The 25,648-nt window shown below is 35.4% G+C and overlaps 1 protein-coding gene across 1 annotated transcript in view; it reads left to right on the forward strand.

Annotated features, from left to right (window-relative positions):
- The window catches only part of BRCA2 (BRCA2 DNA repair associated), a 73,810-nt gene that overhangs the window by 35,214 nt on the left and 12,948 nt on the right, over positions 1 to 25,648 (forward strand). Inside the window, exons 11-19 of the mRNA XM_036747978.1 lie at positions 8,533 to 8,628; positions 10,425 to 10,494; positions 11,877 to 12,307; positions 12,805 to 12,986; positions 15,273 to 15,460; positions 22,276 to 22,446; positions 22,916 to 23,273; positions 23,841 to 23,996; positions 24,842 to 24,986. Coding sequence (XP_036603873.1) covers positions 8,533 to 8,628; positions 10,425 to 10,494; positions 11,877 to 12,307; positions 12,805 to 12,986; positions 15,273 to 15,460; positions 22,276 to 22,446; positions 22,916 to 23,273; positions 23,841 to 23,996; positions 24,842 to 24,986 — 1,797 coding nt within the window. The remainder of the gene's footprint in view (positions 1 to 8,532; positions 8,629 to 10,424; positions 10,495 to 11,876; positions 12,308 to 12,804; positions 12,987 to 15,272; positions 15,461 to 22,275; positions 22,447 to 22,915; positions 23,274 to 23,840; positions 23,997 to 24,841; positions 24,987 to 25,648) is intronic.

Raw genomic sequence — 25,648 nt, forward strand, 5'->3', positions numbered from 1 at the left:
TTTTAGTTCGTAAATATAGTGTTTACAACTTTTGCCTTTCCAAACTTACCTGTGATTTCTCTGTGACTGAGAACACAATCAATGTAGATTGGGCGGGAGGTGGAGGGAATGTAAATTATTGACTTCTAGTTCCCTTTATACTTTAATACCTCAAAAATCTGTTATAATTAATGTGGCTACTCTGTTGACATAATTTGTAATTCTTCTATAACTTAGTGAAGAGTTTCATTGTCAAAAAATTAATTATTTTTCAGCCACTTTGTTGCCTAGCTAGGCTGGTTCTTGAATGACAGATTTCACTAGGGCCATACATGAAGCCTTTCTGGCTTAGTGTAGGATCTTCTAATTTGCAAGTGCTATCATAACCTTCAAGAAACCTCTGATAAGACTTCAGGGTAAGACTTTAGTAAAGAATGTGTGTGTACATGTATGTGTACATGCATATATGTGTGTGTATTAAATCTACTTTCTTCGTAACTTCATCTGTAACTTTTCAGTATACCTTTTTAAATAAATTTGTCACATTTTGATAAATTGGGTTGCTGAAAGCTACGTTAGTGTTCTAGCTATTTCATATTCTATCTTCCTTCAAAAATGTCATTGCTATGCAGGGTATTAGGTACAATATATGGCACTTATATATTTGAAATTAATATACTCTTTTTATTTGTGAAACTTTTTATTTCCTTATTTTTAGCTCTTAATGCCATCCCATATGAATTTAGCTTTGTTAGCTGTCATTGAAAAGCCAGGTAGTTGTAGCATGATAAATTTTGGTTTGTCTTTTCAATTTAAATCTGCTTATGTCTTTGGAGATTAGATATATCTCCTATAAACAACATGTTATTGGATTTTGCTTTAAAGTCATTCTCTTACCCTTTTTCATTTTATAATCCATTTACATTCCAGTCCACTTACATTCCATCACTTCTTTATTTTGTCTTCTACTGTTCTTCATTACATTATTATTCATTTTGTTAGATTACCAGTTTTTTTGCTTCCTTTCCCCAAACTTAAGAAAAACAATACATTATCTCTGATAATCTTTCTTTCCTTTCCATTCTCCTGCCTTTTTTCTTTATCTGAAATGCTCTCAATTCTTTCTAAAAACTTTTTTTTTAGGGGCGGGTAGGTGGTGCAGTGAACAGAGCACCAGCCCTGGAGTCAGGGGGACCTGAGTTCAAATCCTGCCTCAGACACTTGATGCTTACTAGCTGTGTGACCCTGGGCAAATGACTTAACTCCAATTGCCTCACAAAAACCCCAAAACAAAAAAACTTATTTTTGCTTTTCTTTGTTCTTCTTACTCCCACCTCTATTCCCCAACCTAACTGGAGCTTAGCACAGTGCCTAAGATAGTATATTGTGTGTATACACTGGTAACTGATATAGTACCATAATTGGCTTTTTATCACACTATAGGGATTAATTTAATATAGTAACTTGTTAATTACAATTGAAAAGTATTTTTTTAAGTACTTCACTCTTCATATAATTCCAGGTTTCTCTTAGGTTTTCTCCACATCTGGTCCAAAGGATTTTTTTTTAAGCTGTATACCTCCCCTTCCCCGCCTCCCTCCATGATTTTTAAAAAGTAATCTTAATTTTAAAATACAGGCTTGGTCAAATATAATACATAAAACTTTCTGGGATTGAGGCCTAGATTTTTGTTTTTAAGTTTCATGTAGTTCTTACTCTAACTCCTTATAAGATCTTTCTGGTTCTTAAAGGAAAGAATTAGTGAGGTAAATGGATGAACAAGACTTGGCAAAATCCTGGATGTGCAGTTAAGGCAGAATCAAGAGTCAAGAATGATTCCAAGGCCAGAATTTTTGTGGCTTTTGACACTGTCAGCTATCCTCTCCTCTGGGACAGTATAGTCTCTTCTCCCTTGGTTTCAGTACTGCTGCAGTCTTGATCCTTACTGCTCACAAAGGGTGGGTACTACATAATGTTTTTTCACAGCCAAATCTGAGAATAGAAAGATCTCAAGAACTCAGCCCACAAACAAAATGAATCCCCAACATAACATACCCAACAAGTGGTCATCTAATTCCTATTTGAAGAGCCATGAAAGAAGGGGAACACATTACTTCCTGAGGCAGTTGCAACTCATTTCACTTTCAGACAGCTCTGAGTGTTAGGAAGTTGTTCCTGACATCAGTCACATATTTGCATCTTTGTAGCTTCCATCCGTTACTCCCAGCTCTGCACTATGAAGACAAACAAAAGATAAGTCTTCCCCTACAGGACAGCCCTTCAGTGGCTTAAGACAGCTATCCTGTCTGGTCCCAGCTCCCATGGTTTTAGTTATGCTGATGACTCCCCACAGGCATCATAAATTCAACATGTACAAAATGAAACTTATCTTTCCCTACAAACTTATTTCTTCAAACTTTACAACCTGCCTTTCTAGTCTTATTTCATATTATTCCCCTTCCTGTGCTATCTGTATTCATTAAACTGGTTCACAAGTTGTTCCCCATACATAGAGTTCCATTTTCTTTCTATATGCCTTTGCACATGTACCTCCAGTTTGGAATTCATTTCTTTCCTCACCTCTCCTCATAGTTTATTTCAAAACATCCTTCTAATTATTTGCCTGTGCTCTTAGCATCTTCAAATTACTTATATCTTCTGAGCATATTTTGTACTTGTATGTGTGCTTTTTTTATATCACAGCATCAAGTACAGTGCCTTGCACATATCAGGTTTTTAATAAATGTTTTTTTAATATTAATTTGGGTCAATCCAGTAAACACTTGAGTGCCTACTATGTGCCAGGCACTGTGCTAAGCATTGGGGATATAATTAATGAAAAGAAAGACAGTCCCTGCCCTCTAAGACCCTACAGTCTAATGGAGAGGGGGGGAACAGTACACAAAAGGAGGCAGGAAGGCAGGGAAGGAGGGAGAAGAATAGGGGAGGGGGCATTTTGTTCCATGGAATTGAAACCAGGCAAAGCAGCAGATACAGAGTACAGTAAGCATGAAAAGTCCAGTTTCTGCCTCCTATAAAGGAAGGCATCAGGAGGAGTTTAGTACTTCACCCTCCAGCTCTCCAGTCAGAGGGGAGAAGAGGCTGAGGGAGAAGGTGGTATCAGTCAAGGCTTGAATTAGCAGCATGGTAGATAAGAAGAAAGTACCTGGACCACATTAAGTCAGCCACCACAAAAATGCTGTCATTGATTTTCTATTCAGTATTATTGCCTTGACCTTTACTAGAGATCCATATAAGAAACCCATTTGATTTGTGAGGTTTTTATGTCCTAGTATTTGGTCAATTTTGTGAACTTGCTACATATAGCTAAAACTAGCTATATTATTTTCTATTCTTATTCTTTATTCTCCAGAAGGCTGTCATATATAAATTTTCTAAAATTCTGTTCAGATTCTTCATCTGTCTTTTGTGGGTTTTTCTGTTAGATTAACATAGCTCTGTGAGAAATAAATTAAGGTCCCTACTTTTATCATTTTATTATATTTTTTTTCCTATAATTCATTTAACTTTTCCTTTAGGGATTTAGGTGCTAAGACATTTGGTACATATGTGTTTAGATAATAATTCATTGCCTATGGTAACTTTTTGCCAAAATATAGTTTACCTTTTAATTTCTCTCTCTCTCTCTCTCTCTCTCTCTCTAACTGTATTTGTTGTTGCTTTGTCTTAGACCCAAATTACTATCCCTGCCTTTTTTACTTCATCTAAAGCATAATAGAGTATATTACAACCCCTTGTTTTAACTCTACGTCTTTCTGCTTCAAGGATATTTCTTATAAACAACACATTTTTGAATTCTAGTTTAAGAAGTAACAGTTCTTTGTCTTTGTCATAACAACAGTTCACAGCCCTCCTCAATATGTTAGTGTCTCATATCAGAGCTCATGCAATAAATTACTTACTGAATTTAGCCATAGGAAAAAAATTTTGTGCTGACCAATTGTTGTGTTTTCTTCTTAATAGACAGTAAAAATATGTAAAACAAAAAGGGAATATTTAAAACCAGATTTAGTGCCCAGTTATACTAATTAGTTCATCTTGCATATTTCATAAAATATAATTAATATATTTCTTTTGGATGGTCTCTATTTTGTTTCTGTCCTTAATTGTCCTATTTTAATTGGTTAGTTTGTTAATTGTCTAATTTTGGAAGCATCTTAAATCCTGTGTTTGAGTGTTCTTTTCTCTCTTATAAATTTATTCATTCATGTAATTAGAAAACAGAACATTACTATTAAATCTTAAAGATAAGGATATTACTCTCTAAATTGGGCACTTTCCTTTGTGAGCCCCGTGTGATAGTGTTCATAGTACAAGTAATTCAGCAGGAAAATGAGTTTTTAAAAATGTTTTGTCATTGTTGAGTCATTTCACTTGTGTCCAGCTTTTTGTGACCGCCTTTGGGGTTTTCTTGGCAAAGATGCTGGAATGGTTTGCCATTTCCTTCTCCAGCTCGTTGTGCAGATGAGAAAACTGAGGCAAAGGGTTAAATGACTTGCTCAGAGTCACACAGCTAGGAAGTGTCTGAGGCCACATTTGAACTCAAGAATATGAGTCTTCCTGACTCTAGGCCTAGTGCTCTATCTACTGTGCCACCTAGCTGCCCACTTTAAAAAGTTAGGCCAAAAAAAGACTATTTCAAAAATATTTCATTGGTTACTCATAAAGCAGGATATTAACTATTGAAAATATCAGACATTTGAAAATGGAAGTCCCACAATTACCTGGAAAAATCAAAAAGACCATTGAATGAGAAAAGACAATATTCAAAAAAGGAAAGAAGTTAAGGAAAACAGAAGCTAAGAGAAGCATTTATTAAGTGCCTATTCCATGCCAGGCACTGTGCTGAACTCTAGGGATACAAAGAAAGGCAAAATACAGCTCTTGATCTCAAAAAACTAACAGTCTAGTGGGGGAGCAAGAGTATGAATTCAAAGATGACACCTACATTGTGAGCCTGGGTGGTTAGGGGGATGGTGGTGCCATTAGGAAGAGGGGTGGGCTTGTGGGGAAAGATAATGGATTCAGTTTTAGACATGTCGAGTTTAGGATGTTTATGGGACATCCTGTTTGCAGTGTCTCTGGAGGTCAGGTAAGAGGTAAAGAGGAGTAAATAAATTTGAGACTCATCTGCATAGGTATGGTAATTTAATCTACAGGAGTTGGTAAGAGCACCAAGTGAAATAGTATAGAAGAGGTGGGCCCGCCCCACCCCCACCCCCCGGACAAATTCTTGGGCAGCACTAATCACATGTAGCCAATCATGTATAAACTAGAAAACAGACCAAAAATGAATTGATGACCTACTTGTCAAGGTGCTCTAAAATGCTATTTAGATACATCCAAATAGAAAAAGAAAAGAGTAGAGAGGAAAATTTCAGAGCTACTTTAACTGAGCAGAAGGCCAGGCTGTAAAGGTTTCAGTACCTTAAGAATAAGTATTTGGGTAAGAAAGGGTTAGTTTCCATGTATCAACAGAGTTCTAGACAGGGTGGTATTTGGGGACTTAGAAACAGTGTGGGTGAGAGATCTGGGCCTTTTTTTTCTATCCCTTGTATGTTGTTTTCTCATTCCTTCTCATCTTATTTTCCTTCTTGTCCTTTTTTGCCCTGGGTATGTTTCCTTTAGCTTAATATAATATAGACCTAAGTATAATTTTGTTTGTTGTACTTATTTAATTTGTTTTTGTTCCCTGTCCTTAATTTAAAAAGTATAAGAGTTGAACTTTGTATATTTCTCAAGAATATAAAAGAATTAATTTCGTTTTACCTAATTTATTTTTTTCTTTGGTTCAGTGGCCCTTGATTTTAAAAAATTCCATCTTCCTACCGTGAAATCACCTTACTACCATACTTTTACTCTGTTTTCAACTGTTATACACAGTAATGGCTTATTCATTATATGTTCTTTGTTTTCCAAAAATTAGGAGATACTCTTAGAAATTTAAAAGCCCTACCCAGTCTGTCTATATACAGAGAAATAGAAATAGCACATAGGAAGTCAAAGTCAGAGCACCTGGCCAAATGAGATCATTTTCACCTAGGAAACTTGTCTTGGAGATAACAATTTTCAAAGCATTTAAAAATCATTTTCTGATTCAATTCAAGTCAAGTTTAATTCAATTGAATGAAATTTATTAAGCACTTCATGTAAGACCCTGTACCTGGTGTTGGGAATACAAGGGCAGAAATTGCTGTCAGGAAGTTTGGTGGTTCTCTTGAGGAAATACAGCCTGTACACAAATAAATAACTACAAAAACACTTCAGGAAATGTGGGGCAGCAACTGAAACTTGAAGAAAGCCAGGGTGAGTTCTAAGATGTAGAGGTGAGAAGGAATGGCATTCCTAATGTGGGGTTTGTTCTGTGTAAGGCATGGGGGCAGGAGGTGGAATGTCCTTTTTGAGGAACCTTGTAGGCCAGCTTAGCCAGAACAGAAAATATGGGGGTGGGGAGGGATAATATAAAGTAAGTCTCCACATCCACTGCCAGTGGACAGTAAGGTGAATCCAGAATTGAATAGGAGGAAGAGAGTGAGCTAGATTGCATTAAGGAAGTTTTACAGGCTTTTAATGGTTCTCAAGCTCCTCCCCAGGGCAAACATCTTTTCAGCATGAATATATTTTCCTCTTAATGCTGTGTGGTTGTGAATCATGTAACACTGTACTCTCTGAGGAAACACAATTATGAGTGAACCAAAGGATGCAATGGATATAAAAGACATGGTAAGCACAAGTAGACTGTGTCGTTTTTGAAATGTTATTGATGCTTCTTATTTACAAATGTACACCCACCTACCCCACCTCCCAAACAGACACACACACAGCAAAGAGAGTGAAATCTAATCGACAAAAAACTCTTAATAGCCTACTCTTGTGCAGCATTATGTTCTCCCTTACCTTTCTACCAAGAGGAGAAAAATGTAGTTTTCTCCTGTTCTCTGAAACTGTGACATGACATTATATTAATTTGAATTCTCCCTCTTTTTAATGTTTTACATATTTGTTGTCTGTATTGTTCATCAGGTTCTATTTGTTTGACTTTGCTTTAGTTCATATGCCATAGGCTATTCAGCCATTCCTCAATTATTATGCATCCACTTTCGTTTCCAGAGTTTGTCATAATCACATTTATGTTAAAGTAGCATAAGGGATATCATCAAATAGATATATAAGCAAAGAAAGTGTTAGGTTGATCATATCTGAGGATAAAATGTATACTCTGAGTGGATGTATAGGCCACTGATACAGTGTCAAAAAGTATGCAGCAAGGCCTCTGACACATTGGTGGATCTTCTCAAACTACCTTGTATAGAATTACTTTGTACATATTTATATTTATTCATTTTATGTTTATACATGCAGGTATGCACGCTCATGCACACACGCATGCTTGTTGTCTGTCTCCCTCTTTATCTACTTTTTCTTATACACAGAGGTTCCCAAAATGGGCGATAACACCAGCTGGGAAGCGCCAGGATGATCCGGGGCAGGGGGGGCAGTAGCAGCCTTGGGTGCAATTAGGGGGCATTGAATAAAAATAGGTGGAAGCATAAGGAAAGAAGAGAAGAGAATTTTGAAAAACCATTCATACATATTTCATCTGTTGTATGACAGAGTTAAAGTCATAGTGATTACATTATTTTCCAAATAAACACACAGTGCAAGTTATTACCAATCAGTGGTCAAGTCTGCCAACAGATCTTAACAATCAAGTGTTGGCAGGTGTGCATGTAATGACATTTACAATAGGATGTGATACAATTACATGATGCAATATTGTGTCATCAAAATTTCAATGCAGGAAAACACATTTACAATAAATTATTAAATTTAAAATGTGTTGTTTTAAAAATAGATTTATATATTTTTTAAAATGACATAGATTTTTTTTAAAGCCATTAAAGGGTTAAAGTAGATTTCCAGGGGGGTGCTGAGCAGTTTTCTTTTTAAAGGGAGCCATAGGCCAAATAAGTTTGGGAATCTCTGCTTATACATAGTACTTTTAAGGATCAAGTTTTTTAGTATGAACGTTCCTGCTTCCCACATAGCTAAGCTTCTGTATGCTTTAGCCTTCACAAACAGCAAGAGATAAAAAATGTTATCATCCTATGATTAATCTTCTAGTTATTGGTGAACTTTTCCAAACTTAGCTGGGGTGGTCCTCAGATACACTCCTACACTCAAAGTCTTTCTGTTGTGGAGTAGGGCATGCCAGAACTTACTCTATACTTAAATAGATTTTAAGATCGTCAAGTGACTTCCACTCCAGCTTAGGGCATCAAAGTAGGGCTGGTTTGGTGGAGGATTTCTTATCTTATGTGGTCAGAAATAGTGCTAGATGAATTTGGCATTGGAAAATTATTTCTTTCCCTTAGAAAAGGGATGGCTTTGTATGATATAATTTATAATGCTTATAATCTGAGGCTAGAATAACATTCAAACTAGTTTAGTTTTAAAGATAGATGGTTTATAAATTCAAGATAAAGCAGATAATAAGTACAGTTTTTTTTAAAGATATTTATTTTATTTTAGGAGAACCCCCAATTAAAAGAAAATTGTTACATGAATTTGACAGAGTGGTGGAAAGTCAAGAAAAATCTTTAAAACCTTCAAAAAGCAGTCCAGATGGTAAAAGCCTTTTTTGTTTTTTGTTTGCTTTGCTATGTAGGTATCATAGCTTTTTTAAGGTTGATATATACGTTTTTTGGAAGAAGATTCTATAGAATACTACAATTATAAAACATTTTTGTTCTTTTTGTTGTTTGAAATATTTATTCTTTGTTAATAATATAGCCCAGTGCTCAGTACATGGTAGATGCAAAAGGTGTAAAGATGAAATGACTGCGGTTTTTCCCCAGGTCTCATGTGCAAGGGCCACCTTTTCTGTCTCATGGGCTTTTCCTACTCCCAGACAACACCTCCCCTGACCCTTCTACTCTTTTGCCTGGCTTGAGGCTACCACCCACGAGAGTCCTCTCACCATTCTGCCCCTGTCCTGGTACCTGGTAACCAGGCTGTTGCTCAGTGTTCATGTTCACATAATATACTCAAATTGAAGAAGACGACTGACCGCACATTTCCCCCTGCTTGCCACCTTCCTTCCCATCTTTACCTCCTGCCAGGAGTTGGGATATATAGGCATTGTTGGATATACCAGCAGGGTACAAGCCACACTGTGAAAAAGGGTCACTCGTTCCTATCTCAAGTCTATCCCCACCAGTTGATGCGTTCTTCAGCAGTGGTCTTGGGGTGTACTGAGATCACAGGCTTTTCCTTCTCCCTACCCCTTCCAGGCACCAGAATAACTAATTACCACTCTGATGAGTAACTACTAGGTGTGGCCACAAAATAATAAGACTCTTGAAAAATTACCAGAAATTGTGCATCCAGATAATTATTATCTTTCAAAGCAATTGCCTAGAAAAGCTACATACTTATCCTAATTTTGTCATTACTTACAAGGTTTTTGGAACTGGTCTTACTGTATTGCCTTCAGAGCTAGTTTTTAGTCCACACAGTAAACCATGTTTCATCATTTTATAGGTAACTTTAAAAATTATGGTAATTTTTTTAAAATATGAAAATTTTTAAAAAGTAATGAGATTTAGAACTCTTTATAATAAGGAAAACTGAGGCCCAGAGAGGTTGAGTTGCCTCAGGTCACACAGGTAATAGATGGCAAAGCCAATTTAACTAAAACCCTTAGTCACTAGAATTGGTTCCTACTGTCAGTTTTCAAAAACCCACTCTGTTCTCCAAGACTGAAAGCTTAGCACCACTTAGGATATATAAAAGAATACGATAGATGCTTTGAAATCTATACTAGAGCAGCAGTTTCAAGAATGTTTTTAAGCAGTATAATCTAGTTGAAATTAGTGTGCCAATTCTTAAGATGTGCTTATGTGGGGTAGGGGAGTTGAGTGTGACATTCAGAGCAACATTTAATTTCCAGTACTTTTGTTAAGAATCTGTCTTATCTTCTTATGGTCACACTTTGTATTTATTGATTTTTTTTAAATTTAAAAGATATAGAAGTAATTCAAACAGATATATGTAACTTCAAAACAATTATAAGACAGAAATTTAAATTCAGTCTCTAAAAGCTATGATCTTTATGTGGTTGGCTAATTGACTAAACCATTTGAAATTTAGATCGTTGATACTGAGAAAATTAACATAAATATATTAGATATTGACACTAGCTGACTGTATGTGTTATATGCTAAGCAATTCAAACAATTTTGTGAAGCCAAAATTTTTCTAGCGATTGTGAATCAACTTATATTTGTCAGCACTATTGGTAGGAAACCCTAGCATAAGTGTTTCTTTTTTGAGTAAGCATTTATAGTAAAAGTAAAGAGATAAGTTGGCAGTAGAATTAGCCATTTGGTTTTCATTAGTATACTTTATTACTTTTCTTTTAGGCACAATGAAAGATAGGCGAATGTTTATGCACCATGTTCCCTTAAAGCCAGTTACTTGTGATCCCTTTAGGTAAGAAGTCTCCTTTTTCAAATGAAAAAATAATCAGGTAAATTTTTTAAAATTTTCCAATAAATTTTTATTTAATTTTCAGATCTGTATTCTTTTTCTCCCCATTTCTATTTCTCCTCCCTATCCCCCTTTGAGGAAGCAAGAAAAACAAAGCTGCTGCTATAGACACGGACTCAAGCAAAAGAAATTCTTGCTTTGGTCATATCCTGCCTCCTCCAGTGTCTATCTGTATCTCCTTTTTCATTCAAAGAAGAAAGGAAATAATATATTGTACTTCTTTCATGCTTCTGCTCTCATTAACAGATGTGGGGAAAGAATATTGTATTATCTCTCATTTTTTCTGTAAATATTATATTCCTTTTGTCATTGAAATGATGCACCATTGCCAACAGAGAATGCAAGAGCAGCTAGGTGGCACAGTGGATAGAGTGCTAGGCCTGGAGTCTGGAAGGCCTGAGTTCAAATTGGTTCTCAAGCACTTACAGTGTGACCTTGGGACAAGTCATGTAACCTGTTGGCCTCAGTTTCCTCATCTGATAGCACCTCCCTTGCAGGGTTGTATGAAGATCAAATGAGATCATATTAGTAAAGAGCTTAATATAGTGCCTGGCATTTATGAAGTACTATATAAATGCTTGCTCTTTGCTGTTAGTTATAACAACGAAGCTATGTATTTTCCAATCAGAAATTTAATGTGAAGATATTTTTAGAGTGAGCCTGGGAGAAATGTTCACTTCAGAAATTATGATATATTTGCAGAGAATGTGTGAAAAGATTACAACCATATGATTACAAAGTTGTTAGGGACTAGTCTTCTGCCCATTTAACAGATGAGAAAACTGAGGCTCATAAAGATTATGATTTGTCCAAAGCTAGTTGAATCATTGACTAGACTTGGAAGCTGCTTTATTCATTAGAGGTAATTTTATACAAGTTACATATGAAAAACCCAGAAAATACTGTTTTCACTTATTCTTGTCAAGAGGTTGTGAATTTGAAAGGGAAAAGAACATATAGTTTTCTAGAAAAGAATATTAGATCTTGAAAATGTCATATTATAAAATAGAAAATTATCTTCACTAATTAGATGACCTCCTTAGACTAAACCTCATTGTGTTACATATTCAGTTCCATTTCAGTTGTGTTCAACAAATATTTATTAAATGTCTATTAAATTCAACATATTGTGTTAGGAACTAGGCATATAAAGATGGTCTCTACCTTCCTAGAGCTTATGATATTATTAAAGGAGGCACTCTACCTCCTTTTTCAGACAGATGTCTTGGCTCAAAGTCCCTGTAGGAAATTACTACAACTGTAAAAAATAAAAAGTAGCAATAAAATTGTATAAAAGATAATAAAAATATTTTTCTTCTGTGTAGCACAACTAAGGAACGGCAAGAAATGCGGCATCCCAATTATACTGCACCTGATCAAGGATTTACATCAAAATCTCCCTTTTTAAAACACCAGACTTCAGAAAATTCAAGCTATAAGTCACTTTTAGGAAGTCCATTGTATAAAGTTTCCTGTACAGATAATGGAAAGATGAAACCCATGACTGTTGTAGGCAAGCCCGCCAAAGTCTTTGTTCCACCTTTCAAAACTAAGTCAGACTCTTTAACAGTTGAGCATGTCAGTAAGAGACTTAAGTTGAAGGTAAAGGATCACACACAAGAAAATGAGAAGCAAAAATATGTAGATGGACATAATACTAGAGATGGTGAAAATAATGAAAATTATCTCACTGACAAAGATAACTCCAATCAAGCAACAACGGATGTTTTTGAAGAGTATGGAGATTCAAACCTAGGTATTGTGTGTGGTTTTGTTTTTGTTTTGTTTTTGCTTTTTAGTTAGGTATTCTTCTAACTATGATCTTATGTTTTCCATTTCAAACAGTGGATAATGGAGTTCTGTGTTTTCCCTACTGTTTAAATGTCATCATGGCTATGGAGTTGGTTTCAGTAATTTTAAAATATTAGATATTTTTAAATTTCAGTTCTTAAAACATCAATATGGAATCCTCCAACTGAAACTTTTATACTTATTCACCAGTCTACTAATTTTTTTTTTCAAATTGAAGTACAAACAAAAATTTTGTCCTTTTAGGGATTACTTATTTGAGCTTTTCTCATCCATTCCAAATGTTACAGATTTTGGATGCTCAAATTTAATGAAAGTATTCTCATTGTTTAAGAAGATATTAAAATATAATTCTTTGTTATTAATATAAATGAAAATTTTGGATTGTTTTACAATTAGAAAACCATTTTAGATTATTTTTTCCTGATGTTTTTCTCTTAATAGAGATGATTGAAAATCTTCAGAGTGCCAGAGAGATGCAACAAATGAGAATTAAAAAGAAACAGACACAACAGATTCATCCGCAAGCAGGCAGTCTGTATCTTAAAAAAACATCTACCGGTCCTAGAATATCTCTCAAAGTAGCAGTGGAAGGCAGAGTTCCCTCTACTTATTCTAGTAAACAGGTATATTTTTGTCTAAATTGCTAAAGTTTCACATGATTATCAACAAATTATTTTAAAGGTCACTGATGAGTGAAATTGTCATTAAAGATTTATTTGCATTAATTTGGAAATCACCTAGACAACTGAACTATGTTGTAACTATGATTGAAGAGGTGAAGAAACAGAATTAAGTTTGAAATAAGGAAATGAGAGTTGGAAGTCCAAGGGTTCTGTTTCTATTTCCTTTATTACCTCATCTGATTACTTCTATGGTCACTTTTAAAAATGTGTTTAATAGGAATATTACCTCAAATCAAAATCTGCAAATGGTTGAGAAGGAAAGATGTAGACTAGACAGTAATACAGTTAGATGAATTCAGAACTTCTTGGATGGCAAGACTACTACAAAAAGTAGCTGTTAATGGTTCAGCGATAGCATGGCAGGAGGTCTGTAGTGAAGTACCTCAAGGACCTCTGCTGGGTCCTGTATTATTTAACATTGTTGTCACAAACTTAAAAAGCATTGATAGCATACTCATCAGATTTGCAGATGACTTTGAGCTGAGAAAAACAGCTAACTCATTGGAAGATAGACTTAGAGTCCAAAAGATCTTGGGAGGGTAGAGCATTGAGTTGAATCTAGTAAGTTCATTAAGGATAAATAGAAAGTCTTTAACTTGTGTATAAAAAGTAAATTTCATAAGTACAGAATGAAAGATGATAAGAAAGAAGATACAGAGATTTCAATGGACTGCAAATTTAATGTGAGTCAGCAGTGTGATATATTAGCCAAAAAAGTTAATGTGACATTGGGCTGCTTTAAAGAGAGACAGGAGCAATATTTCACTGGCCTCTACCCCTAGACTTTATTTGGAGTTTTATGTTCAGTTTCTGTATTGTGGTCTAAGAAAGACATTGATAAGCTCAAGAGTGTCCGGGGGATAGCAGTCAAAATGGTAAAAGGCCTTGAGTACATGCCGTATGATCATAGGTTGAAGGAACTGGGCATTTAATTTGGAAAAGAGAAGACTTAATAGGGACTTTAGTTGTCTTAAAGTATATGAAAGGCTATCACATAGAGAAAGGATTAGATTTATTCAGTTTAGCCCCAGCAAACAACCAGAAGCAATGGATAGAAGTTGCAAAAAGGCAAATTTAGGCTAGAAAGAACTTCCTAAAAATCAGAATTCTTTAATAGTGGAAAGGTTTGCCTGGAGAGGTGATTTGCCCCCTTCCTTGGAAATCCTCAAGCAGAGGCTAGAAGCCCAGATGCCCTGTATGTTAGACTCAGGGTTCTTTTGAAGTGTGAGTTGGACTATATGACCGCTGAGGACTTAGTGCTAAGGGAATAAGCATGCACCTATTGCCAAACATTTTGGGTTCTAAAGGTTCACTTGGATGTTAGTTGTTTACAATTTCATGAATTTTTCATTAGAAACAATATTTTAAATGGTGGTTAGACTCTTAGGCTTGCCAGTAAAAGCCTATTTTTGTGTGTGAAGTATGGATTGGAAAGGGAGAAAGAAGTCAAGGATAAGGGTATTGCAGTAATCCAGGAAGTTCATCATAAGAATGTTGAGGTTTTTGTTGTTGTTTTAAGAATAAAAAGAAGGGAGAAGTTTCTTAATAAGAGTTAAAGCAAGGGCAGAACTGACAGGACCCTAGTCAAAATTCTATACTTTGAGTGTAGCTGTGTTTATCAAGGTCTTAGCAATCTGATGGAACCATGCTTCAGTGCATGGATAACTGATAACTAAAGAAGGTGCTCGTAAGCTCAAATAAATCTCTTAATTGGCAGAATCTGTCTGGTGGCACAAAATCAAGTGAAAAAAATTAGGCAATGCCACGGTCAGTGCTTTTAGTAAAGCATATCACATTTGCATTAAAACCAAACCTCTGAGTTTGGGCCTCCTAACCTGTTCCTGCTTTTTAACAGCTTCCTCCCTTCCTCCATTTCTAAAGTCACAGATTCTCAAAAAGCTTTACTTTGAGTTTTTTGGTTGTTTTGTTTTGTTTTGTTTTTTAAGCTGTAATTCCCATGGAAATTAAACTGGTATTACCAATAATGAGGACAGTGGGACACTGAATACAGTTTTTTGTAAATTCAGATTATTTGTGAGTCAGAATCTTCTTGTAGTGTTTCTGTGATCAATATATATACTTCTTCTTTCTAATGAATGAAGGTTTTACACTTGATATGTTAAGAGTTATTGTAAATTCAGTTTTTGTTTTCTATAATTTTATAGTCTTGTAATTTTTTAATATTCCATATACTAATCTCACTCACTATCTTTTTTTTCTTAACAGTTGTATATGTATGGGGTTTCTAAACAGTGCCTGAGAATTAACAGCAAAAATGCAGAGTCTTTCAAATTTCACAGTGAAGATTACTTTAATAAGGAGTATTTGTTGGATGGAAAAGGAATACAACTGGCTGATGGTGGATGGCTCATACCTACTGATGAAGGAAAGCTTGGAAAAGAAGAATTTTACAGGTATTCCAGTTGTGTAGAGGATTTTGTGTTAACCACGCAAAAGGCAGTATGGTACCTTAGAGTGTTAAATTTGGAGTCGGAAGACCTTGGTTTGAATTCTATTTGTATAGAGCTTTAAAGTTGCCAAAATGCTTTACATGTATTGTTACATTTGAGCCTCACAACCTTGCATGGTAGACCCTAGATATATTGTTACCTTTCACACTGAGGCCCAGAGACATGATGGCACTTAGAAAATCACATACAAAATTCATCAAACTGTCTAGTTTAAGGTTAAGAAGAATGGCCTAATTTTTGCTGTCACAATTTACTTTCTGTATCTTTTTAAAATATTATAAATTATTATATTATGTAATACAATGTTACATAGTATATGATATAATATTATCTATTATATATATTATAAAATATTTTTCCTATTACATTATCTCTTGCATTATAGTTTTTTATGTTTATGTCTCTTATAGACTTAACTCTATGAAAGCAAGGATTTAGTTTTAATTAAATTTTATCCTTTAGGACCTAGCACACAACTTTATTAAACTGCCCTGGGTCCTTGAGTTTCTTGTCTATAAATTAAGAGGGTTGAATCAGAAGACTTTTAAGGCCCCTTCCAACTCTGGATCTGTCATCATAGTCTGCATTTTTGTACATCTCTCTTCAGTCAATGACTCCACTCCTCTCCTCCATCTCTTCAATTAGTCATACTGCTGAAGAATTGCATTTAGCCTATTAGGGGCCCCTAGTGACTTTCTAAGATTATAAGTCATAGAGCAGGTGCTGGTCAGTGTTAATAGTGAGAGTTTCCTCCCTGAAATCCTTATACTGCTGAATCACAGGTTTGACCCAAAAAAAAACAAATAAAAACCTGAAAGTTGACTATAAATCATATTTTTTATGCAATAAATAATTTTAAAAGTACTGGCAAACGTAATGTTTACAGGGAATTGTGTGGTTAAAAATCTTATGATTTTTTTTTTACTAATTTCCTGCTACTTTATGGATTTAAATGTGTATTTTCCTATATTGTATTTTCTTAAAGTATGATCCAAATTGGTGTATATATTTTTGTACAGTATATAGTCACATGTTTAATAGAGCTTGGTTTCTATGTACAGCATATTTTTTGTCTATATAGTATAATGTCAGTTTACTCTTTATTAAATAATACTTGAAGTAGATAATTATATGCATATACTCCACCAACATCTGGGATACTATTTGGAGCTATTACAATCCAAGGAAGATGTCAACATACTTTAAAAATAAACTACCAATAACATGTTTCCACAAAGTCCTATCCCAATGCCTCATCATGCCATGAAGATGGCACAGACTTCTCAAAAGGTATGCCAGTAAAGCACATGCTTTGGTAATTTCTGCTATGCAGGTAAAGTTTCAGATATGGTCCTGGAAACAGACAGGTTTTCCAAGGACCAGCCTAGCTAAATTCAGAGAAGTTCATCTTATCACTAGTGGGCCAAATACTTGGTGATTAACTTTGTGGCCATAGCAACCCATGACAGAGAGAAAAATACAAAGTGACCTTTAGTTCTCTGTGACTGCTTTCATCTTGTGTAGTGATGGAGGCAGAGTGGCAGAGTAGGGGATATGGGGGCTCAGAGTTGCACAGTTTTTAGGCTTTCTGTAAACATGAACTTAGTAGTTGGTTTCCAAAATGTGAGATGTTTGTCCAGTGACCAACAAATTGGCATACTACTGGAGTCACTGAATCATACCAATCTTAGTATTCTCATAATAAATGAAGCAGAAAACAAAAGAAATTTGTCATTGAATGGGAGGATGACTCACAGGTTCTCTTTGGAGAAGCAGATAATTGTGCCAGCAGAGTTAAAGCAACAGCATTTCACAGGACTTGGTTATCCAACACTGCAAAAAGGGTGCCATAACAATAATTTGGAGCTTTTTGTATTGAAAAATACAGTTTAGAAGTAAGAAAGAAGAGTAGTTAAAGATTTGTAGACCACATAGAAACTTCACACTTATCCATCATGGATGCTTTTTTTTTTTGCTATTTTTTGAGGGGGGAAGGCAGGGCAATTGGGGTTAAGTGACTTGCCGAAGTTCACACAGATGGGAAGTGTGTCAAGTGTCTGAGATCACATTTGAACTTAGGTACTCCTGACTCCAGGGCCAGTGCTCTTCTCACTGCTCCACCTAGCTGCCCCCCTCATGGATATTTTTGTTCAAGAAATGCCCAGGATATGATAAACACCTAAATAACATCACAAAATATGAAATTGGTTTTTAATAGACAAGAAATAACTTGTCATTGATGTAGGAGTCATTTTTGAATTAGCTATTTTTAAAGAAAAGCTGAGAAAAATGAAAATAAGAAAAAATATGCAATTAAAACAAGTCCAATCTGACCTTTTAAAGAAATAATTGATGCTGAAAAATGAAAAATGGATGGAGAAAAGTACAACAACACTGACTAAAAATTTTGTATAGAAATTAATAGGCATCAGTCAGTTGCCGTAAAGAGGAAATCAAGAGTCCCTAAGAGACTTCCTCGTTGGGCACTTGACAGAGTTGCCAAAAAGAGAGATGACAGTCAATGGCGACACCAATTTAGAATATAAATTCATTTGTAATACGTTCCAGAGGAGAGTGGTGGAGGGTTATAAACACTCACCTAACAAAACAAGCAGTAGAAGGAAAAATAAAACAGGTTTAAAGAATGTTGACAGGCCAAAATGTAGTCATCCTAAGGAAATTTAAGGATGAAACTAGAAGGACAACAGAAAATATAGAAAAGATCTGCAAAATAAACTTTACAGCCAGTGACAGTGTAGAAACCATGTTTCTAATATTTTGAAAGTGCTTCTAAAGGAAGTGGAAAAGGTGCCAAGGAAAACAAAGGAAAAGTAGCTGGGTTAGATCAGCAATACAGAGAAGGAAGACTGTGGTACAGGTGTTTGAAGGTATTGAGGGTTTGATTCTCAAGATACCTGAAGGAGGAGAAAATACCAAAGGCACGGAAAAAACTTTTAAGATTATATTCCCCATTTAAAAGGTGACTTAGAGAAATTTTTAAAACTACTGTTCCATATGCCTGTTTTCCTATCTATATCAAGTTTTTATGAGAATAATCTGCACACATCAAGGACACCCTCAATGAAATTATTAGACGGGAACAAGATGACTTTAACTAGGGATATTTTACAATAAACCACTTGTTAGCCTCACACAATTTCCTGAAAGGTATAGGCAATACAACATTCTGCTGTGCTTGTCTATAACTATAAAAAACATTCAAGTTGGTAGCTCAGGTACCCTAATAGATAATATAAGCTATGTTTTGACAAGTCATCTTATGCATATCTTAAAATTATGGAAGAGTCTTTGAAAGATGACAGCAGAGATAGCTTTGTTCAACTCCTCTGTTCATTAATGTTGGAGAAGGCATGAGAGAGAGCTATGGTCACCAACAGTGTTTGCTACTGTCATGTAATGGATCTTACAGAGTCCAAGTTGAAGAGAAATTTCCTATAGGTGGCGAGATCTTCTAGATGTTTCTGTTTCCAGATGGCACTCTGCTGCTTGCTTTAAGGCCCCAGAACATGGCAGTGTCTTCTAAATGAGATCCATTTCCTTCATCACCCAAAAGACTTTGGCCTAATTATCCACACTCAAAAAGCCAAATGGTTGAAGAATGTCTGTTGTCTGGACTTTGATATGCAGTTCAATGACTAGCCTTTAGAACTCCTATGTAGGATAGATACTGCAAATTGACAATGAATTGGTCCTAGAATTGAACAGGCTTCAGAAAGAATGCTAGAATACCTTTGGAAAATTGCAGAGTTCTTTTTAATGTTGCCAAGCTATTCACTTGTTAGATTGGAAGCTTCTTGGAGCAGGGATTGTCCTATCAATCAATCAAGCAGATTTTTTTTTTCAGTGTTTACTGTGTGCCATTCATTGTGATAAGTGCCAGGGGTAGCTGCAAAGACAAAAGTAGAAAAATCCTTGCTTTCAAGGAGCATATAATCATTTGGAGGAGACAGCAACATATGCATGTAATCATATGCAAAACATATAGGGAGCACTAAGTATCAGAAAGAATTAAGGATAGTTTTCATATAGAGCTTGAGCTGAGTTTCAAAGGATTTTGTGAGGTGGGGTTGAGGAGGACATATAATTCCAGGTATGGCGGACTGCCAGTGCAAGATCATGAAAACAGTAGTGGAATGATGTATGTGAGGAACAGAAAGAAGAGGACACTTTGACTGTACTGTAAAGTGTGTGAAGGGAATAATGTATGTTAAGGCTAGAAAAGGAATTGGAGCCAGGCTGAGTGGCTTTAAATGTCAAACAGGAGTTAGTACTTCATGTTAATTTTAGCATTTCCTTTAGTGCCTAGCACAGTGCTTAAATGAGATGAACGAAAAGCCTGATAGACAGAGTTTCTGGGAAATTAATAATCAATTTATTAATTAGGCTAGGAAATAAAAAGTAAATTGATGGTCAGTGGTCTCTCTCAGTAACCAAAGTAATAAAACTATGGAGATCCTTGAATGTTTAAATACCTTTGGAAAGGGAGGTGCCCCTGACAGGTGAAAATCAACCTTGTTTGGTGAACAATTAATGAGGGAGTAGACATATTAACGAAAAGGTGGGCTAAAAGTCTTCAGCTGCTCCTGCTGAGAATATGACTTGATCGTGAGACTCAGCTACCTCCAGCAGTCTGGACAAAGGAATCCGTCTCTACCCAGACCACTCTGCTTGGTTTTCTCCTTCATAAGCTGGGTTATCCTAAACTCCAGTAGGGGTCTACCAGGACATAGACTTACTTCCTAAGGGCAAGAATTCACCTCGATTAGATTCTTTCTGTAAGGTCTTCTAGTTGGATGGGGTACTGCCCAAGATCACATAGCGTGTGCAGGGAGGATTTGGGCAATTTTATATATTGGCAATTTCGTTCAGAAACTGACTGATTGTTCTGCAGGAACTGGTCCCTGAATAAAGAAATAAAGGGAAAAACCGTAATCCTAATTTTGTAATTGGTTAATATAATAGAAAAGACTCAGAAAACAGTGATGCTTAAGAAGTGTTTGTTGAATTAATTGAATTCTGCAGTTGTGTAAATTAGTTATTTTCCTTTTGTAAACTTTGTAGATAAAATAATGTTCTTAAGAAAGTTTGAAACTAGCTGATTTATTTTGATTTTGATTTATTGCCAAAGTTATAGAAGCTGTTAATAGTGGTTGTTAAGTAAAAAAGATCCTTTTAGACCATCATGAAATAAATTGTAAATTTTGTTTGAAAGACTTCTGTTGATTGTGATGGTTCTGTTCTCATTCAGCTAGTGTTATTTTATTTATCCCAGGAACCTTATGGCTTAAATGGAGGTCTCCTCTGGCATATGCATAGTATTCTGACTTTTAAAGTTCAATAATATTTTGAAATGGACCACAGGAGAAGCTAAATGGCATTGATTTATATTTCTTCATATTTATCTCAAGAATGGGGGGATTTTCTCCTGTCTTCATTTTTTATTATTTTCTGAATCTCTGTGTACCCTCTACCTGACAGTTGACAGGAGATCGGTTGTTTATTTTACAAGGGCTATATTTTTTAGCCTCTGCATATCTTTGCAGAATTTGTATTTGTGCCAGGTTCTAGAATATTTTCTGTTTTATTCCATTTTTAAACTAAATTTTAATAAAGAAATATTAAATTCTACAAATATTTCCTCATTATTCCTTATTGTCATAATTCAGTTCCAATATGTCACTGTAATTGTATGTTTCTGTTAAGCAAAAAATTCTAAATAATCCTTTAAAAGTAAGTTCTTTAAAATTTAGTTTAACTCTGAAAAATGTTGCTTTTTTTTAGAAAGAGCCTAAAAGCTATTTGATTTCTTTATAGTTAATGATTTTTGCATTTAAATCCAACAACAGTTGATTTTTGTTGAAGATTTTTTTTAAAGAACATCTTTAGAAAAAATCCCAGCTTTTAAGAGAAATGCCTTTGTTTTGACATACAGCTCTCTAGAAGGAAGCTGAAACATTGATTTACAAAGCATTTTATATGCATCAACTCATTTTTCTTTTCAATAACACTGAGAGGTGGGTTCTGTTGTCCTACAGATGGGGAAACTAAGACTGAGAGAGGTTTAGTGACTTGCTCAGGGTCACAGAGCTGGGAAGTATCTGAGGCAGGATTTGAACTCAGGTCTTCCTGACTCCCAAGTACAGGGCTATTCCCTTATCATTGTATTAATTTCTCCCCAAAGGAAAACAAATTATAAATGCTGGCACAGCCATTAGTGGTAAGCCCTGCAACGGACCCTCTTGAAAGCCTGATAGTGCTGTATGATCATTGGAGCCCACACATTTTCTGTTCATTAGTTGGGTTTGTCTTAAGTAGTGATTGTTGCGCCATTTTTCTTAGTGGTTTTGACACCCTGGGCCAGTCACAGTTCCTCATTGAGTCCATTTTCACCTCCACCTTCCTTGGCCCGACCTCCTTTTTACCCAGCCTTGAACCTATGGCTCCCAGAGCCTCATGATATCCACCAGGTATCCTGTTTTCTCCATGGCCAGGGCCCATCGTTTTCAGTACTGCTGTTTCATACTTCCAAAATTTTAGCAATATGAATATTACTCACAATAGTTATATTATGTAAATAAAATTGTTATTAGCTCAGTATTCTGGTGCTAAATAATTTTCTGAATTTAAAGTATTTATATATTACAAATATACAATAGGATTTTTTTTGTTTTGTATTATGTTTTTAGTACAGGTAAATCCTTATCTATTTTTTATTTTTTAATTCATTTTGTGTGCAGGGCTCTGTGTGATACTCCTGGTGTTGATCCAAAACTTATTACTAAAACCTGGGTGTATAACCACTATAGATGGATTATTTGGAAACTGGCAGCTATGGAATTTACCTTTCCTAAGGAATTTGCTAGTAGGTGCTTAACCCCAGAACGGGTGCTTCTGCAACTGAAATATAGGTAAATATAAAGCAGTAGTGTTGATAATAGAGAGATTGACAAGCTGAACTGTAGAGAAGGCAGCGCTTAGATTTTCATTGGTGTACATAGATTGGGTATCACTACAGCTTATCTTCTTGCCTATTGAGAGTCACTGCCTATCATTGTCATTCTTCCCAACAATATGTGAAATTCAAGGTTATTATAAAACCCCATCCTTTTGAAATGTCAGAAGAATGTGAATGGCCAATCTAGCAGATAATTTTCCAATGCTCATGACTCTATATAGTAGCAGTACTGTTTTAAATTTGTATAATTTTTATTTATATTTAAATGGCTAAAATATAGCATACAGGCTAATTTATCATTCCTAACAGTGTTTCTGTAGGGTATGTTTAATTCTTCATTGCAGGGTGATTATGTTTCCCCTATGACTTTCTAGTTCACCAGATATAAAACTTGTACTTTTTAATATTGTATCTTTTTTTAGATATGATATAGAAATTGATAAGAGCAGAAGATCAGCTCTTAAAAAGATAATGGAAAGAGATGAAACAGCTGCAAAAACACTGGTGCTTTGTGTTTCTGAAATAATTTCATCAGGCACAAATACATCTATAATTGCCAACAGTAAAAACAGTAGTGTGGACAGCAAAAAGGAATCAGCAGTTATAGAAGTTACAGATGGATGGTATGCAATCAAGGCCCTGTTAGACACTCCCCTCTTAGCTCTCTTACACAGGGGTAAATTGACTGTTGGTCAGAAGATTATAACCCATGGAGCAGAACTGATAGGCTCTCAGGAGGCATGCACACCTCTTGAAGCTCCAGCGTCTCTTATGTTAAAGGTACAGAAAATTTATTTTTCTTGATTTTAAAAAATTTATTGGTAAAATTTAACTAAAGAGAAGTTCTGCATTATTGAGCTTTTAATTCTAATGTTTATAAATTTTATTGAGTGAAAATCTACTCAAAAGTATACATTGTTTTGTTTGATAAGCTGAGTAGAAAATTAACTTTTAATTTAACATTGTTTTTAAAACTTTTGGGAAAGCAAAAAATATTTCCTATCCCAACTATCAGCATTTAAAATTCAGTTGTAACAAGGAAAGCAATAGCGAATTTTGGCTCAAATGTTCTGGTTCAGTTCTCCCGTCACTGCCATCTTACCAGCTTCCTTGCTATTGTCCTACTGCAGTATGGCCTCTACTTCCATGGGGTTAGACAACCAAGGGATTGGTACAACAAGGCCATGATAGAGCACCCCTTTTTCACTTCTGATTATATAAACTAACACAAGTGCTGTGTCTATTTTGAAAAATTGAGTATAGGCAAAAAAAAGAAGAGAAAAATTATAATCAATTTCTTTCTTTTGTTTTGAGAACTTTTAACTTATTCACTTTTAATTTATTCAGCTTTCAGCTAACAGCACTCGACCTGCTTGTTGGTATGCCAAACTGGGCTTCTTTTCAGATCCCAGACCTTTTCCACTGCCCTTATCCTCACTCTTCGGTGAAGGCGGAAACGTTGGCTGTGTTGATATAGTTATTCAAAGAGTTTATCCTACCCAGGTACGACACAAGCTTAATACTTCCCGTTGAATTCATTTAAACCTTCTTCATGCTGCACACAGAAATACAGGCCAGTCTGATCATTCATGGAAATTATGGTCTATAAAGTCACTATGAGTACTGAATTAGCAAATACCAAACCATTGCTTCTAGAGGATGTACAGGGTTAGGTTCCTTGTGAGCCTTTGGTGGCAACATTTACTTCAGCACTTTCTAAAGCAGCCTCACTGATGGATCAGTGGATTTCCTCTTACTCTTTCTGGATTGTGTTGTTGATTCATTCATATTGAGCTTATGGCTAACAGCACCATAGCTCATGCCGGAAGAAAGCTTATCTGACTCACATATTTTCTCTGTAAGGCACATCACAGACTTCTTGTGCTGGGAGATACTAGACAGTACTTTAGCACTATTCTTTGGGATCATTTTAAGCAGCAAAATCACCAACCAAAAAAAACCCACAGAGATGTGAAAAAACATGGCATTAAATAGACCTTGTAAAGAGTTCTTATTTATAGTACAAACACTGAAGCAAGAATGTAGAGCATTGCCTTGTTTGACCTCCAATGAGAACGTGCACATCAGGAGATTCATATTTTCCCTTACTCTGTTTATGTCTGCAAAAGCACATCAAGTATTAATTTGGGGGGTATAAATATATTTTAGCAAGTAGGCAGTTCCACAAGTATGGAATTCGCAAATAATGAGAATCGACTATATATTTATACATCTTCAATATAGACTGTCCTACTTGGTAACTTTTAACCTTTCTTAAATATGTGGCAGAATGTGTAGAAACTGGATTTTTAAAATTAAATGTAGATATTTCATGTAAAATATTCCAGTGGGTGGAGAAGACAGCATCTGGGTCATATATATTTCGTAATGAGCGAGCAGAAGAAAAGGAGGCTTTAAAACATGCAGAATGTCAACAAAAAAAATTGGAAGCCTTACTTACAAAAATACAAGCAGAATTTGAAAAACATGAAGGTAAAGATTATTTCAAAATTGTATTTACTGATATAAATGTATTAATTATTGGGAGTTTTAAATTTTAATGTTGATAATTGGACAGCTTTTCTTCATGTTGTTGGAAGGGTTTATAAGTTTTTCTGCCAACTTGGAATTGTTTGATAGATTTATGTTTGTTGGTGTTTGGTTGTTTTTAGTCATGTCCAGTTTGGACATGATCCCATTTGGGGTTTTCTTGGCAAAGACACTGGAGTGGTTTGCCTCTTCCTTCTCCAGCTCATTTTACAGATGAGGAAATTGAGGCATAGAGGATTAAGTGGCCTGCCTAGGATCACACAGCTAGGAAGTATCTGAGGTCATATTTGAACTCAGATCTTCCTGACTCCAGGGCCAGCATTCTATCCATTGCTCCATGTAGCTGTCCTGTTTATGCTCACTATTCTGGTTTGTTTTTTCTTCTTTAGCTGTGTAAAACTGTCAGTGAACTAGTTCAAAGTTGTGATATTTATGAAAATACTAATTGCCAGAGTGATGTCCTTAAAGCATAAATCTGACCTGTCACTCTGTCGCACAGAAAACTCCAGTGGCTGCCTCTGACAGTAGAAACCCTTCCCACTCCTGACTCTGCCTGGCCTTTCCAGACTCATTTGACATTAGCCTCCTTCACATACTGCTTTTGA

The sequence above is a fragment of the Trichosurus vulpecula genome, chromosome 2 (assembly GCF_011100635.1).
Source record: "Trichosurus vulpecula isolate mTriVul1 chromosome 2, mTriVul1.pri, whole genome shotgun sequence".
Lineage (NCBI taxonomy): Eukaryota > Metazoa > Chordata > Mammalia > Diprotodontia > Phalangeridae > Trichosurus > Trichosurus vulpecula.